General features: G+C 56.3%; 2 protein-coding genes across 3 annotated transcripts; both read right to left on the reverse strand.

Moving 5' to 3' along the window:
- Nucleotides 1-525: 525 nt before the first annotated feature.
- Nucleotides 526-6943, reverse strand: TRIM65 (tripartite motif containing 65). 2 transcript variants are annotated; one of them, XM_004275709.4, is made up of 6 exons: nucleotides 5158-6943; nucleotides 3836-3931; nucleotides 3356-3589; nucleotides 3097-3271; nucleotides 2894-2959; nucleotides 526-2369 (listed from the first exon to the last, which is right to left on the reverse strand). In XM_004275709.4, exons 1-6 carry the CDS (start codon nucleotides 5755-5757, stop codon nucleotides 1795-1797), a joined length of 1746 nt encoding a protein of 581 aa, XP_004275757.3. In that variant the 5' UTR covers nucleotides 5758-6943; the 3' UTR covers nucleotides 526-1794. The 2 variants fall into 2 exon arrangements, with proteins under 2 accessions (XP_004275757.3, XP_012390552.3); XM_012535098.3 differs by lacking the exon at nucleotides 2894-2959.
- A 152-nt stretch (nucleotides 6944-7095) lies between these two features.
- MRPL38 (mitochondrial ribosomal protein L38) lies at nucleotides 7096-12121 on the reverse strand. Its single transcript, XM_004275489.3, has 9 exons — nucleotides 11963-12121; nucleotides 11667-11846; nucleotides 10195-10329; nucleotides 9907-10115; nucleotides 9285-9357; nucleotides 9069-9114; nucleotides 8004-8162; nucleotides 7678-7814; nucleotides 7096-7455 (listed from the first exon to the last, which is right to left on the reverse strand). The coding sequence occupies exons 1-9, from the start codon at nucleotides 12027-12029 to the stop codon at nucleotides 7319-7321; spliced, it is 1143 nt and encodes a 380-aa protein (XP_004275537.1). The 5' UTR covers nucleotides 12030-12121; the 3' UTR covers nucleotides 7096-7318.
- Between the last annotated feature and the right edge of the window lie 2211 nt (nucleotides 12122-14332).

Here is a 14332-nt window from a genome sequence, read left to right on the forward strand (position 1 = left end):
CTAACAACCCAATAAAAAAGTAAATCCACAGAATAAATGACCCAAGGCACTCCCCACCATGGAAGCAGAAAGGGGGCTGTTCTTCCTTTCTCTGCCCCTTTCAGAACATGGGCTCGGCTGGCTGGACACTTGTGTCAGGTGCTGGGGCTCTGGGATCAAGAGGGACAGTTAGAATCTGTGCGCCGGGACAGCCAGTGATGATGGCTACCTGGCCAGCTCAGTCCTGCATCCTGCCCTGCCCGGCCTTTCAGCTCCTGCTGTTAACCCAGCTGTCACACTGTTGGGCTGCCCAGTGTCACAACCTCCTTCCCATGTTTGGGGACCTCCCCACCTTAGGAATCTTACCGGAAGCTCCTTGCCCAGGCTGCACCAATCAGAGGCCTGGCCCTGCCCTTGAACAGAGAGCCAAACGGCTGAGGAGTGAGGCCACAAGATGGAGTCTGCGACTGTGGCAGCGGCCGAGGCCAGGTTACCATGTGGGGAGGGAGGTACACTTTATATAAAAATATTATGTAACTTTTGGAGTATGTGTTATCCTTTAATAAAACTTTTATTGTCAGATACTTACACATGAGTACATAAAACATGTGTGTGCAGTGGGAAAAGTTATAAAGCAAACACCCTTGGAACCACCACCCAGTTCAAGAAGTGGAACATTTCAAGTACAAAACGACTGCTCCCCTATGGCCCAGCACCCTCACTTCCAGAAACACAAGCAAAAACATGTACAAGGATCTTCGCGGAAACATGTTCCAAAGAGCAAAAACCAAAATAAAAGGAGTTGGCAGTGTGCTGGCACCTACACGAATGACTGCGCTTAATCCCCACACCCCCGCTGGGGATAAGGTGGGGAAGACGGCAGCTGAGGCTCTGCCACAACAACTTGCCTGGTGGGATGGGGGGGGCAGGGGCACTAGCTGGTCTGACTCAAGGTTTCTTTATTTTGGTCCTTTGTATAAAAATAAAAAATCTTCAAGTGTTCATTGTTTCTCTGTTGAGCAATTCCTCTTTAGGAAATGTAGCCTACGTACGTAACAATAAATACGGCCAAAGCTTCCTGTTCAAAAACAGTCATCACGGCCATATTTTTAGAGCCCTCAAATAAAACGTTTTGAATGTCCAATAATGGGTAAACAAATTCTGATTAGAATTTGTCTTTGTCATTAGAATGACTGTCTATACTGTAGTCATTCAGAGAAAAGTTTATAACAATGTGAAAAATGCTTGTTAAGTAAAACACGCAGAAAACACAATTGTTTATAGAATACGATCACAAGGATGTACAGAGTAAAAGAAAAAAAGACCAAACTATACGAAATGTTAAGGAAAATAACAAAAAGAAAAGAGATAAAGATGAGGAGAGAAAAGGTAAAATATCAATTTTCCCAAGATTTCCTCTAGGAATCGTTTTTTTCTCTGGGGCTGTTGCATGTATGATTTTGTCTGTCCCACCCTGTGGTGTGTCCCGCACCACACTCGCTCTCCTGAAGGACCAGGAGCCCTGGGCACTGCACTAGCCTCTGAGGTCCAGGCAGTGCCTAGAACTGGGCTCCCATTTTATTTCCTTTAGCCCCTGTCCCGTTCAGAGAGGCTGGAAAAGTAAACTCCAGTTTGGAGGCTCCACCCACCTCTCTCTCCAAGTGGCCCAGCCTGGTCCTGACTCGGTCTTCTGGCCACCAACTGGTCCCGTTAGAGCTGTGGCCTCAGGCCCCCAGGCCAGAGGCTGGGGCAGTTCTTGGGCCCACAGGCCTGGTGGCACCTGGTCCTGACCCTGAGCTCCAGCCCGTGCCTTCCTCAGCTGAGCCCTGAGGCCTCTTCCTGGAGCCCTGGAGGGAGCTTGGCCTCGGGCCGATGGCACAGGGTCAGGGTCCTACCCTCGAGGAGCCAGAAAACGGGGTGCAGGGGCCGGGAGAAGATGGCATGAAAAGTATACAAGTGTTGGGTCTCGGGCTCCAGGCTGTAGAAGGTGAGGCAGCCAGAGGTCAGGTCCAAATCCACGCCCAGGAGCCGCCCTGATACCCCCGGGAGGCGCCGGGCCTCCCCGTTGTGCCAGGCCTGGGTGCTGTCCTCCTGAATGCAGAGCCCCCAGGAGCTGGGCCCACGGCCGATGTTGTCCGTGTGAGGCCCCAGCTTGCGCCTCGTTAGTTCTGAGTAGGCAACGCCCAGCGTCACCGAGTGGTTGGACACACGTATCTCCCAGTAGTGCTGCCCGGCCTGGAAGCTCTGGGCACACTGCACTTGCCAGAGCTCGAAGCTGCCTGGCCCATCTGGGCCCCGGGGCTTGCGACAGTGCTTTACCTGCCGGTCCTGCTGAGACAGGTAGAAGTGACGGTTGGCGCTGATGGGGTCGAAGGTCAGGTTGCGATAATCTGTTGGGCAGAGATGGACGGAAGGTGAGCGGGCAAGGGTGCCTGTGCCTGGCCACCATCCTGTCCCCAGAGGGGAGAGACAGCAACTGAAGGTCCACGGGCGGATCGCCAGACATCTGCCGGGGCGACTGCAAGCTGAGCTAACGTGGATATCATCTCAGCATCTGACCCTCCATGCAACCCCTGAAGTGGAACCTTCCATCAGCCTCGTTTCACAGATGAGAAAACGGAGGTTCAGAAAGGTCACCTAACTTCGTAGTAAGTGGAAGAACTGTGATCAATCCCAGATTTGTGTGCCCAGAATCTCCTTAAACACTACACTGGCTGCACGTGTAAGAGGTGTGCATCCTGCAACAGGTGTGCAGAGGGGCGAGGCTAGCCCCAGGGAGGGGAGGGAAACAGACTTCCTGTACAGAACAGTCATAGCACGTGCCGTGCACACGCACAGACCCACGTGTACACACAGCGCACTCACACGCACACGCTCACACAGGTGCACACACACATGCGATGGGCCTTCTTACTCTGCCAGAGTTTCCTCCTCAGGGGACAAACGAGGCTCGCGACTGGTGCCGGGGGACCTGGGGCCTCTAGGGGGCAAAGCAGTGTCTTAGGGGAGTGATCCGGAGGGGAGCTCATGGGGGGCTGGGCCCTGACTCCATTACCACCCCAGTGGGAAGGACAGCTGGGCCCAGAGGGGTGGAGAGAGATCTGGGGTCAGCCTTACCCATGGAGCCAAAGTCAGCAGCCTCGGCTGGTGCTCCGGGGCGGCCCCCCTCTTCCAGGAGGAGGGCACACAGCTGGCTCAGGGACTCCTTCAGGCCACCCAGCTGCTGATCTTCGTCCCAGTGAGGGAGAGTCAGTGGCCCGAGCGGGCCTGGGGGCGCCAGGAGCTGTGATTCCTGAGCCCCGGGGACAGCTGCAGTAAGCCGGAGCACGAGGGGCAGGCACCCCGGTCCCCACCCTGCCGCCCCAAGGCCTGGTACCTGGAGGAAGGTCCGGTCGTCCAACTGCTCCAGGAGGTTGCGAATCCTGTGGTCACAGCAAGACAAGGCCTCCAGGTGGCCCTGCAGTCGCTGTTTCTCGTCCCGGGCCTGTTCCAGCGCCTGTGTCTTGGCCACCTCGATGTTCCTCAGGGCAGAGTCCCGCTGCATCTCCAGGGCCTGCATCAGGCGGTTGAACTTGCCAGAGATCACGGAGGTCAGGGTGCAGGCTGAGCTCTGGGTGGGCACAGGAGAAGTCAAGGGCAGCCAAGTCCCTGGGCTGCCCGCTGGCCTGAGGGGTGGGAATGTGGGGAGCCATGGTCCCTGGAATCTCTCCCCCTGTTCAGCCCTTCCTTTCCTGCTGCCAGGAGGCATTTTCAAGGCAGCTTACACCTACTGCCCGGTGTCCCAGGAACCGGCCAGTGGCTGCTCGAAGGACACGGCATGAGGACGTGGGGGGCGTGGAGCAGACAGGCCTCATACCTGGATCTGGCTGCTTCGCTGCTGCAGCTCCTGTAGCTGGCTCTCAGCCTGGGTGGCCTGCTGCTGGGTGACCTCCAGTGTGGCTCTCAGCTGGGCCTGTGGTGCCCACCGGGGGACAAGTAACAAGAGGGGTCCAGGATTGGCTGTGAAGTTCCCCCCTCAGCCAGTCAAAACACCTGCAGATGCCGGGCATCCCCTCCTCATGCCACCCCAGGTGAGGCCAGCACGCAGAGCATCAGCCTTGGTGTGTGCCCCGGGAGAATTGGGTCAGAGTCCCAGGGAGGCCTGGACAAGGCCCCTTCCCCACCCGGAGCAGGGTGGTGCAGGGGCCTTGGGCTGAAGACGAGCAACCTGGGGCGGAGCAGCCCCCCACTACCCCCAGTCAATAAATGGGAGCTTACGCGGCCTTGAGGGGAAGGGGCGACGACCCAAAGCACCGACGTTTTTTGACAGGTGGGCAGTGCACCGCAGGTATGAGTTGGGTTCTTCCAAATGCCTGGCCAGTCCTCAGGCCCAGCTTTGGACATGAGGGGGAAGGGGGCACCCGTATTTGGACGTGACCTGTTTGGTCTCCTCGAGGATCAAAATGCTATACCCTCGTAGTTCAGGACCGCATCTGCTAGGATTTAGCTCCCTGTACCGGGTCAAGAGCCTGTCTTGACTCTTCTTGTCCCAGCAACACTTTGGTGGAAGGACTGATATTATCCCCGATTCACAGGTCAGAGAAGTTGACAACTTGGTCAAAGTCATCAGGTCTTCCTCAGTGCAACACTTGTGCCTCTGTTCAGGCCTCACCGCCTCCGGCACGGTAAAACATGCTGAACGTAGGAGGGGGCAGGGCAGACTTTTCTGGTTCACCCTGACTCTCCCCCAAGGGCACACATCCAGCCCCTCACACCCCAGCGTCACTTCCCCTTTCCCTAGCCAAATTCTAGCTCCTGCAGTGCATCTGCCGCGGGCTGTACCACCTGTTCCTCCCTCTCTCCCTGTTGCTGCCCTCCACTGCAAACTTCGATGCTTAGTGCAAGGTCTTTGGTCCCACAAGCAGTAACACCCTGTCCTTACTCTGTGCCTTCAGCAGCCACAGGGATTATCCTCCACATTCTGGCTCTGGGCTCCTTGACCTCCTCATTCCATCTCTGCCACTCACCCCTGTAACTTCACCCTGGACCCGTCACCAGCTCTAACATCTCTATTCCAAGCATCTGTTTTCTGACCACCACCTCCTTTCAAACCAGAATAAAAACAGGACCAAGCGAAGCTGCTGAAGCTGCCAGCCCCGCCCGGGCGCAGAGAGCAGGGCGGGGTCCCCCGAAGGTCACCTCGCGCTCTCGGCGCTCGGCGTCCAGCAGCGTCCGCTCGTGGAGGCGACACTCGCGCACGGTGCACACGCTGCACACGCAGAGGCCCTCGGTGCGGCAGAAAAGCTCGAGCGGCCTCCCGTGCCGGGGGCAGCACGCGCCGGGGCCGGGGTCGGGCGCCGGCCGGACGCGCAGATCCTCCAGCACGCCGCTCAGAGCCACGTTGCGGCGCAGCTCGGCGCTGTCGGGGAAGGGCTCCCGGCACTCGGGGCACACCTTCTCGCTGCGGCCCAACCAGTCCTGGATACAGGCCCTGCAGAAGTTGTGGCCGCAGAACAGCGTCACCGGGTCCCGGTAGAGCCCCAGGCAGATGGCACAGGTCAGCCTGTCCTCCAGCCACGGCGCGGCCATGGCGGCGGCGGCGGCGGGCGGCCCCCGACGCACGGGCGGAAGGCCGGGGCCTCTTAAAGGGACCGCCGGCGCCCGGGTGTGGGTGCGGCGGGCGGAGCCAGGACCCGCCTGGGAAGACGAACTTGACAGCCCTTCTTCCGCCCCGACCAGCCGCCACTCCCAGTGCGCTCGCTCCACCCTGCGCCGACGGCTGCGGGATTGGCTTCCCATTCCGGTGCTCGGCCCCTATCAACTCCGAGCCACCCCTGCCTGCCTTTTACCACCCGAAACTGGGAGTTGGGGTCCAGCTCTCTCTGGGACCTCCATCCTGCTTCCCTAGATCCTCAGTCCAGCAGCTCCCGTGCAGGGAATCTGGACACAAGAGGCTTGGGAAACCCGTCGGGCCTCCTGGCCTCCTCCTGGCTGAGGGCCACCACCAGTACCTCTTCTGAGCCCCTAATCTGAAAATCTCATGCAAATACTACTAACAACAACAAGGGCTGTTGTTATCTACCTCCCAGGGGTTTTGGCGATTAAATGGAACAGGACCGCACATGGGAATGCCTGGCAATGAGCATGGGGCACACAGCTAGTGCTCATTAAATGCTCTCTCCTGACCCGAGGGGCCCTGCTGCACTTTTTCCTTGAGCTGAATTTCAGGCACTTGCCGGATTAGGGTGTCTCCCTTCTCTAGGTTATGCCTAATTTCGGTTCTTTTAAAGCAGTGAGGTGGAAATTTCTGGTTACCAAGAGACAGAGACCAAAAAACAGTGGTTCCTTCCTACCCCCTTTAATGGAAACTAAAGCAAGCTTAACCTGCACTTGGAAGCCCCTCTTGGTGTCAGCCCTCTGCTGGGGAGAGTTCCTTGTCTGCAGGTCCCAACTGTTCTGGAACCTCACTTTTTAGAGAGGTGGTTCCCCTGCAGCTGAGCACGGAAGGATCCTGACTGCTAACCCACCTGCCCTGGGGGCAGTGTGTGCTGGGCCAGCGTGAGTTGGAGGAGGGTTAACTCTTTCTTTCCAAAGGAGCTGGCCTAATTTTGAGGCGGGGCGTCCTCTCCCTTTGATGCAGCAAGCGTATTGTCTTCTGGGTGACAGTATGTGAAGTTTCTCTTGCTGGAAAAGGTGCATTGATCTCCTGACTGGCTACTAGGCAGTCTCTGCCTTTAGAGAGGAGAAATACCCTAACCATCCAGCAAGCACTCGGGAGCTTTCTGGGTCCTGAGCAGGGGGCGTGCCCAGAGATCTCTGAGACCTGCCTTTGCCCCACCTGACAAGGCTTCTTATTCAAAGCATCTGGAGGCCAGGAGCCTGTGAACAGCCGGCAAGGGGCCAATGCCCAGGGCTGGCAAATTTCTTTCAAGAGGCCTGTGGGAGCAGCCAGGGTCCACTGCCTGCTTTTCTTCTGCACCCGTCTTCAGCCAGTGGATCGCAGGGCCTCTGACACCCTCAGGAAGCAGAGGTGAGGGGTCACCCCCTGGGGTGGGAGACAGCCTTCTTCCCACCCATAAAGCAAGAGTCCCACCAGGGGGCATTCTGGCTGCTCCCAGAACACAGACCCAGACCAGCTACAGCAAAAATCAATATATTCATACCCCCAACTCCCCAGCCTTCTTCACTTCCAAGCCCTGGGCCTGCTGGGAGGGCAGCAGAGGGGCTGCCTCAGGCAGGCCGGAGAACCCCAATGCTTGCCCCCCTTGGCACTGTGTCTCTATTGCTCCCGCCTGCGGAGCCTGACAGGGTGGCCTGAGAGGCCCAGTCCACTCTCTGAGGGGGGTGGCACTCCAGCCACTCAGTAGATGCCACAGGTGGGTTCGTGGCTGTCTCTGTACCGGTCCAGGTAGCGCAGGGGCTGCCGGTGGGGGAAGCGCTTCTGCTTAGGGTGATAAGGGGGCGGCCGCATAAACTCAAACACAGGCTCTCGCATGTCTGCAAGAAGAGTGAAGGGGCGTGTGTGTGGACTGCTGCTGGCCTGAGCCCCTCTCGCGTCTGCCAGGTGGGACTGCCCAGGCTGGCACCACCCAGCCAGCCCACCCCAGGAGTGGCACGCCTGCTGGTGGCCCTCTCCTGACAGGCGCTCCTCCTGGCAAGTCAGGAGAGGTCTGTGAGCTCAGGCCAGCCGCCCCCTCCTCCAGCCCACTCTGCCCTTACCCAGGAGCTGGTGGAAGATGTGGGTGACCGAGTCATCCCAGCGGCACTGGAAGAAGGCCAGGCCAGCTGGAGTCATGGCATCTTGGTGTTTCTTGTAGAAATCAAAAGTGTGGAAGGTCCGCTGGGCAAGCTGGTAGCTGGAGGAAGAGCGGAGCATGAGAGAGTGGGGAAGGGGGCACCAGAGCCCCACAGGCAATGCTGAGAAGCCCCTTAGGGTCTGCCTAGCACAGCGCAAGTTACGAGAGAGAACTGAGAAAGACTGACCACTGCTGGGAAGCTGGCCTGAGGCTGGGGGTAGCTGTGTGTGGGGGAGGGGCACAGATTACCAGGGTGAGGGCCGGGTGTCCCCAGAGAAGTCGATTGGCTTGTCCTGCTTGAAGAGCAGAAAGGCAAAGCGGTGGAAGCCGGAGCCTCGGGCAGGGAAGGGGGGCAGGTAGGGACACGTCTCCTGTCCTTCAGCCACCCTGTTGCCTGGGATGTTGGTTCTGGTGGGAGAAAAAGCATCTGTTAATTACCACTCGCGGGAGGTGGCAGCAGGAACATCCCCACCCGTGTGCTCCCTAGAGACTGATATACCTCCCCGGGAAGAGAGACCCTAAAATGATCTCTATTGTACAATCAAGTAGGAAGTAGAGCTCTGTAAACCCTCGGATGGACTGCAAACTTGTGGAGGGAACAGTAGGGGCTCAGAGGCCGACAAGGGCCCCAGGAACTGTCAAGATGAGAGCTACGTCAAGCAGCCCGTTTACTGGCCCTGGGGAGCTGTGGGGATGCCACAGCCGTGCACGCGGGAGAGCCATGCGACCTTGGGCTGTTTCTCTCCCGGTTTCCCAAAGCCTCTAGGTTTGTCAGGGAGTGTTTGCCCAGCCTGGCACTGGGATGGCCGCTGTACCTGCCCCAGGTACAACTCCCCAGAGGGTCCTGTTACACAGGCTGGTAACTGCAGTTGAATAAAAATGCCTGACCTCCTCCCCTTGGCCTGGTGCTCAGAACCAAAGGCCACCGAGAAAACAAGAGGCAGCCCACAGGTACCGGAGGCCTCTCATGGACTCCTTTCCCATTTGATTGTCACAGAGCCCCTCAGGGTGGCTAAGGCACGTGGTGGCATCATCCTCGTTTTACAGGTAAGGAAAGGAGTTCAGGGAGACCAGGAGGCCTGTGGGAGAGGCCAAGGCCCACTGCTGCCGGCTTTCCTTCTGCACCTGTCTTCAGCCACTGGATCACAGGGCCCCTGACACCCTCAGGAAGCAGACGTGACGAGCCACCTCCAGGGATGGGAGATGGTGGTTAATCCATGGTGGAGCCACGACTGAAATGCAGGTGCAGATCTTTCCAGGGTGCCAGGGCCTCCTGGAACGCTTCTGACCCATTCCCCGACCCCAGGTACTCACACCAGCCAGTGCAAATACTCGGCATCCGGTTCCAGCAGGTGTCCATCTGCACATAAACACACCCCACTGACTGCGGGAACTGCCGCCCCTTCCCACCTCCTCCCTGGGAAGGAGCTGGGGCTGGAGCTTTCCATCTGGCCCCTCCCCCAGCTCCCCAGGGCCCTGGCTCCCGGGAGGTGAAGGAGGCAGGAGTCCCAGTGAGCCCCAGGCACCTACCCAAGTTGGTGAGCAGCAGTGTCCACATGGAGCCCTCGTCTGCCTTATAGGTCACCTCCGGGGCCTGGGCAGCCTGGTGGGGAAAGAACGATGGAGCTGTCACCCCCATCAGGGATGGACAAGCTGTTCTAAACAGACCTTCGTTCTGGAGGTCAGGAGCCTGAGAAACCTTGGAGAAAGAAGAGTCCATTCTGAAACAAATGCCCATGACAGCCCCTTGAGAGGCAGGTGGGCAAACAGAGATTTATAGACTTATAGAACTCTACAGAGTTGACTATCCCGAGATCTGAACCACAAGAAGGCCAAGGACCAGGGGCTAGGAGGGCACTCTGAAGACAGAGGGTCAGTCACAGCAGTATGCCAAGATGGGGCTTCTTTTCCTTTCACTTTACATCCTCTTTTTTGTAATTACTGTATCACGGTGTTGTTTATCAGGAAATCAAAAAGAGGAGACAGAGAACAAGAAGACCCCAGGTCAGTCTACACAGATGCCATGCTTGTGTCCTTAACCACCATAAAAACTGCCTCTATAAATGCCTTCAAAAAGGAGTTGTTGTCTGTGGCCCCATGGTGGGATATGTCTGTGTACACAGGGCGGGGAGGGGCACAGGCCAGCAGTTACCTCAGTTGGAGTGACCTCATTGCCGTAGTACACAGGCACCAAGTCGTCCTCGCCTATAGCGTAGGCCACATGCAGGGGGACTCGGGGCACGAAGGTGGCCCCGTGGAACAGGTCTCGATAGAGGCCGTAGTGTTCAGCCAGACGCTGCTTGTGGTAGGGGCCACAGGTCCTCTCCCACTCAGCCCTCACTGCCTCCAGTGGGATGCGTGCTGGGAAGGAATGATGCCAGCTGGGATGCAGGGTCAGGGCAGGGACACACCCAGGACCCTCTCCCCTGGGAAGGCTTACCTGTGCGGAGGCGAGCGGCCCGTTCCTCCTCCACATTGGCCCGCAGTGCCTGGAGGACCCGCTTCCGCTCCAACAGCTGTTGGGTCCGGCAGACCTTAGGTGCAGGCAACCCAATGTCAATCTTGTCTTTGGGATCTGGGGAGGGAAGGTGTGTTAGAGAAAGTAGGATCAGGTCTTGGTTAAGCTGCCTGTCCATACCTTTCCTTTCACTGGGCAAGCTCTGCTGCTAAAGCTTACCCTTTAATTCACAAAACTAAACTATACTGTGTAGTCAGCTTCACAGACATGAACAGGGTCCAGTTGCTAAGCAAATTGGATACAACTTGAGACTGATCCCTAAACCAGGTTACATCATCTGTCTCGGTCATGGGAAATCGAGGCGGATGGCCATCCCAGTTATAGTTGGGATCACCTTCAAGCCTGTTCACAGCTGGCCATGGACTCGCACCTGTGTACCTGGCAGAATTCAGAGCTGAAGCTAGAAGGAAAGAAGCACTTCTCACACTTAATGCACAAAACCACACAAGTCACCTGGGAAACTTGTTTAAATTCAGATTCTGAATCAGCAAGTTAGCGTGGGGCCTGAGACTCTGCATTCCTAACAAGCTCCTAGGTAATGCCCATGCTGCTGTTCCCAGAACACACTCTGAGGAGCAAGACCCTAGAAAACTTTCAATCCAGCACCCTTTCCCATTTACGTTAGACTATGACAATAAGAAACAGACACTGAGCCCACATCAAGAGTGACATTAGTCTAAGAATTCCGATTAACTGTATCCTTTAATCCTCACAACGATCTTGTGACACAGACACAATCTTTTTATTTTATAGTTGAGGGAACTGAACCTCAGGGAAGTCACTCCCAAGAGATTGACTTGGGTTTAAGTAAGATTCCACATGTGTGCCCTTAACCATCATTAAAATGCCTTTATAAACGCTTTCCAAAGAACAAACTCCTTAAGTGTAGTCAGTCTCTCAGGAGCAGGGTCCCTGAGTCACCTTGCCCAGGGCTTTCAATTTAATTCAGCAAAGTATTGCACACCTACGTGCCAAGCACTGTGCGGGCGCAAGGATCCAATGGTGGTCAAGACAGGCAGGATCCCCACCCTTAGGGAGCTCATAAACTGGGAGGGAGGCAGCGAAAAGAGTCAGGATACGGTGTGGCCAAGGCTACATGAACAGTATCGTAGGAGCAGAGAGGGGCGTTCTAACCCGGAACTGGGCCGTGGGGAGCTGATCAGGAAAGGGCTTTAGGTGTAGAAATATCCAAGGTGGAACTCTAATAATGAGAGAAGGGAATGTTCCAAAGTAGGGGGACCGAAAGGTGTGAAAAATCCTGGTGGGACTAAATCGCCACCGGTGCGCACGGGACCGCTGGCAGGCCCCCTCCCCCAAGCTCGGGGAGGACGCCGGCGGGGCCCCCCCGAGTCCCAAAGCAGCGGGGTCACCGCCCAGCTCCGGTCGCCCCGCACCCGACTCCTCTCCGAAATGCTCCCGGTAGGTCCGCCACCAGTGCGGGTCCCGCGCCTCCTGCTCCGCCCGGCGCCGGTAGCGGTCGAAGCTGCGGTACTTCTTCAGCCGCTCCAGGTTGCTCACGTCGATGACCTCGTTGGGCATCGGTCCCAGAGGAGCGGTCCGGCGGCTCAGGGCGGCTGCGGGCAGAGAGCGGGACGTCAGGCCGGCCCCGGCCCGGCCCCACGGAGGTCGGGGGCGGGAGCTGGCTCGATCCCCAGGGTTCGGCTATACGGAGACCTCCAAGAGCCCTCACCTGAGGTGCTGAAGCCCCGCCACCTCCGACTCCCGTACAGCGCGACTCGCCACCAGGTCGCCGCCATCTTCCCCCAAGCCCCCGTCGCCGCCGCGGCTCCTAAGACCCGAAAGAGGCGGCCGCAGCAGCGCCTGAGCGCACGGCGGAAGCCCCGCCCTCAGGCCCCGCCCCAGCATCATAGGAGCCACGCCCCCTCCTAGGCCCAGGAGTCTTACTTCCTGGGATCCGCGAGCTCCTCCCTCCGGGAGGTGGCTGCGGACCTCGGGCGCCCCGGCTCCGGAAGTGACCGGTAAATGGCGAGGCGGAGCTGCGAGCGGTCCGGACTCCTTCCCGCGTCCAGCCACCAGGGGGCGGCACAGACTGGGGACGGTCGGCCGGGCCCGCAGCCACCTCGGCTCAACGAGGTAGGCGCTTTGAGGGGCTCTGGGTGCTGCTCTCTCTCAAGGGTCACCCAGTCCCTGAAGGCGGCATCCTGAGCACCCCCGGCAGCACGGGCAGGGGAAGGGGTTGCGAGCAGGGATTCAGGAGTCCTCCTACTTGGGTTCAGATTCCAGATTGTGACCTTGCTGTCGCCCTTGCAGTTTCCTCATTTGGAAAAAAAAAAGCACGTAGTAATAGTGCTTACCTCATAGGATTGTTAGAAGGATTAAATGTTAATTAACATATATAAAGCACTTAACTGTGGGATATGTGTTAGCTTTTGATCACCTCCAAGTTTTTGCCTTTGCCTAAACCTTTTCAGGGTTGTGTTGTTCTTGGGATTCAGTTCTAACAAGATGAAACTTGGTACCCCTGGTGATCTGGACCCGCTTCTGCTCTGGTCCCTCTGTCCTGGAATTCAAGCTTCTGTGACACCAACCTTTTGTAACCCAGCAAAGGGCTCTTGTGCCTGTGATGCAGAAAGCCAGACTCTTGACACTGGATTTGCAGCAGAGTAGATTTATTGCAGGACACCAAGCAAGGGAGTGGGAGACAAACCTCAGATCCACCCCAACTTGGTCTTTGAGTTTTGTTTTGTGGGGGTTTTTTTAGGGGAGGAAAAAGGAAGCTGGGGTTAATCATCATTTTTTGACATTTTTTTTTAATATGGACCACTTTTAAAGTCTTTATTGAATTTGTTACAATATTGCTTCTGTTTTATGTTTTGGTTTTTGACTGCAAGGCATTTGGGATCTTAGCTCCCTGACCAGGGATGGAACCTGCACCCCCTGCATTGGAAGGCGAAGTCTTAACCACTGGACCACCAGGGAAGTCCCTACATTTCTTTTTTTTTAATTTTTATTTATTTTTTATTTTTTAATTTTTTAGTCCCTACATTTCTTAATCAAAGTTTTGGGAATCAGGATGTTTCTGGTTTACGACTCTCTGGCCAGGTAGTCCATGGCTTGGGGGGTCTGTGAGCTCATCTTGCCCTGGAGAAACGGCCTGAGTTTGCACATGAATGGAGATATCTATAATAATAGCAATTTTAGTACATTAACGATGTTATCAACAGCAGCAGTTTTAGTCATCTGACTCTGGTTGATTACTGTTCAGTTAGCACAGGATTGAGATCAGAGGGGATAAGAAAGGGAATAAAGTTTTGGATAGAGAGATTAATCATAAACTCGGTAAGGGAACATGGTTTTACGGGGACTCGGTTTCACATTTTTCACTTACTTAGCACTTTTCTCCCCCTGGCACCGGACCTTTGCACATGCTGTTACTTCTGCCTTGCACTCCTTACCTTTCCCCCTGTTGCTTGGCTACCTCCTAGACCCCGTGAAGTGGTCCCTCCAGGAAGCCTTCCCTGATGTCTCAACCAGGGCTGCTGACCCATTCAGTTGCTCTGGTACTAGCAGAAGCTTGACCCTCACATTCACACTGAAATGGCATGGGGGGGCGGGGTCTCTTAATTCAGCAGGAAGTGGCCACACCTTGAATTTGGTTTTCATAAACAGCAACCAAACAGCTAAACTCACTGTCACTGCCAACTCACCCATCAGTGCACAGCTACTGTATGTTAATGCCCGTAAGACCCAGTCATTGCTTATTTTTAATATTTTCATTTTTATTCAGATGTTACTTATTTTATTATTTTGGGCGCGCCGTGTGGCATGTGGGATCTTAGTTCCCCGACCGACTGCCGACCGGGGATCTAACTCGTACCCCCTGCAGTGGAAGCGCAGAGTCTTAACCACTGGACCCCCCAGGGAAGTTCCTGGAGGCACTGCTTATTAATTTGTGAAATTCTGCTGATGGAAGAGCAGAGCTGAAGGTTGTGAGCAGACCGGGACTGCGCCTCAGGCCGGGAGGAGCACAGGGCTCCTGTATGCTTAATGTCCTGCGCGTGTTTGAATCTGGCCTCCTTTGCTATTTTATCTTCTCCTT

This window comes from Orcinus orca, chromosome 19, assembly GCF_937001465.1.
Source record: "Orcinus orca chromosome 19, mOrcOrc1.1, whole genome shotgun sequence".
NCBI lineage: Eukaryota > Metazoa > Chordata > Mammalia > Artiodactyla > Delphinidae > Orcinus > Orcinus orca.

Coding starts and splice junctions, on each gene's coding strand:
- TRIM65 (XM_004275709.4), bottom strand. CDS start 5,757: ATGGGAAGCCAATCCCGCAGCCGTCGGCGCAGGGTGGAGCGAGCGCAC. Junction 3,932..5,157: donor CCGAGCGCCGAGAGCGCGAG/GTGACCTTCGGG, acceptor TGGGCACCACAG/GCCCAGCTGAGAGCCACACT. Junction 3,272..3,355: donor ACGACCGGACCTTCCTCCAG/GTACCAGGCCTT, acceptor CCCGGGGCTCAG/GAATCACAGCTCCTGGCGCC.
- MRPL38 (XM_004275489.3), bottom strand. CDS start 12,029: ATGGCGGCGACCTGGTGGCGAGTCGCGCTGTACGGGAGTCGGAGGTGG. Junction 9,358..9,906: donor ATGAGGTCACTCCAACTGAG/GTAACTGCTGGC, acceptor TTTCCCCACCAG/GCTGCCCAGGCCCCGGAGGT. Junction 7,456..7,677: donor CATCTTCCACCAGCTCCTGG/GTAAGGGCAGAG, acceptor CTCTTCTTGCAG/ACATGCGAGAGCCTGTGTTT.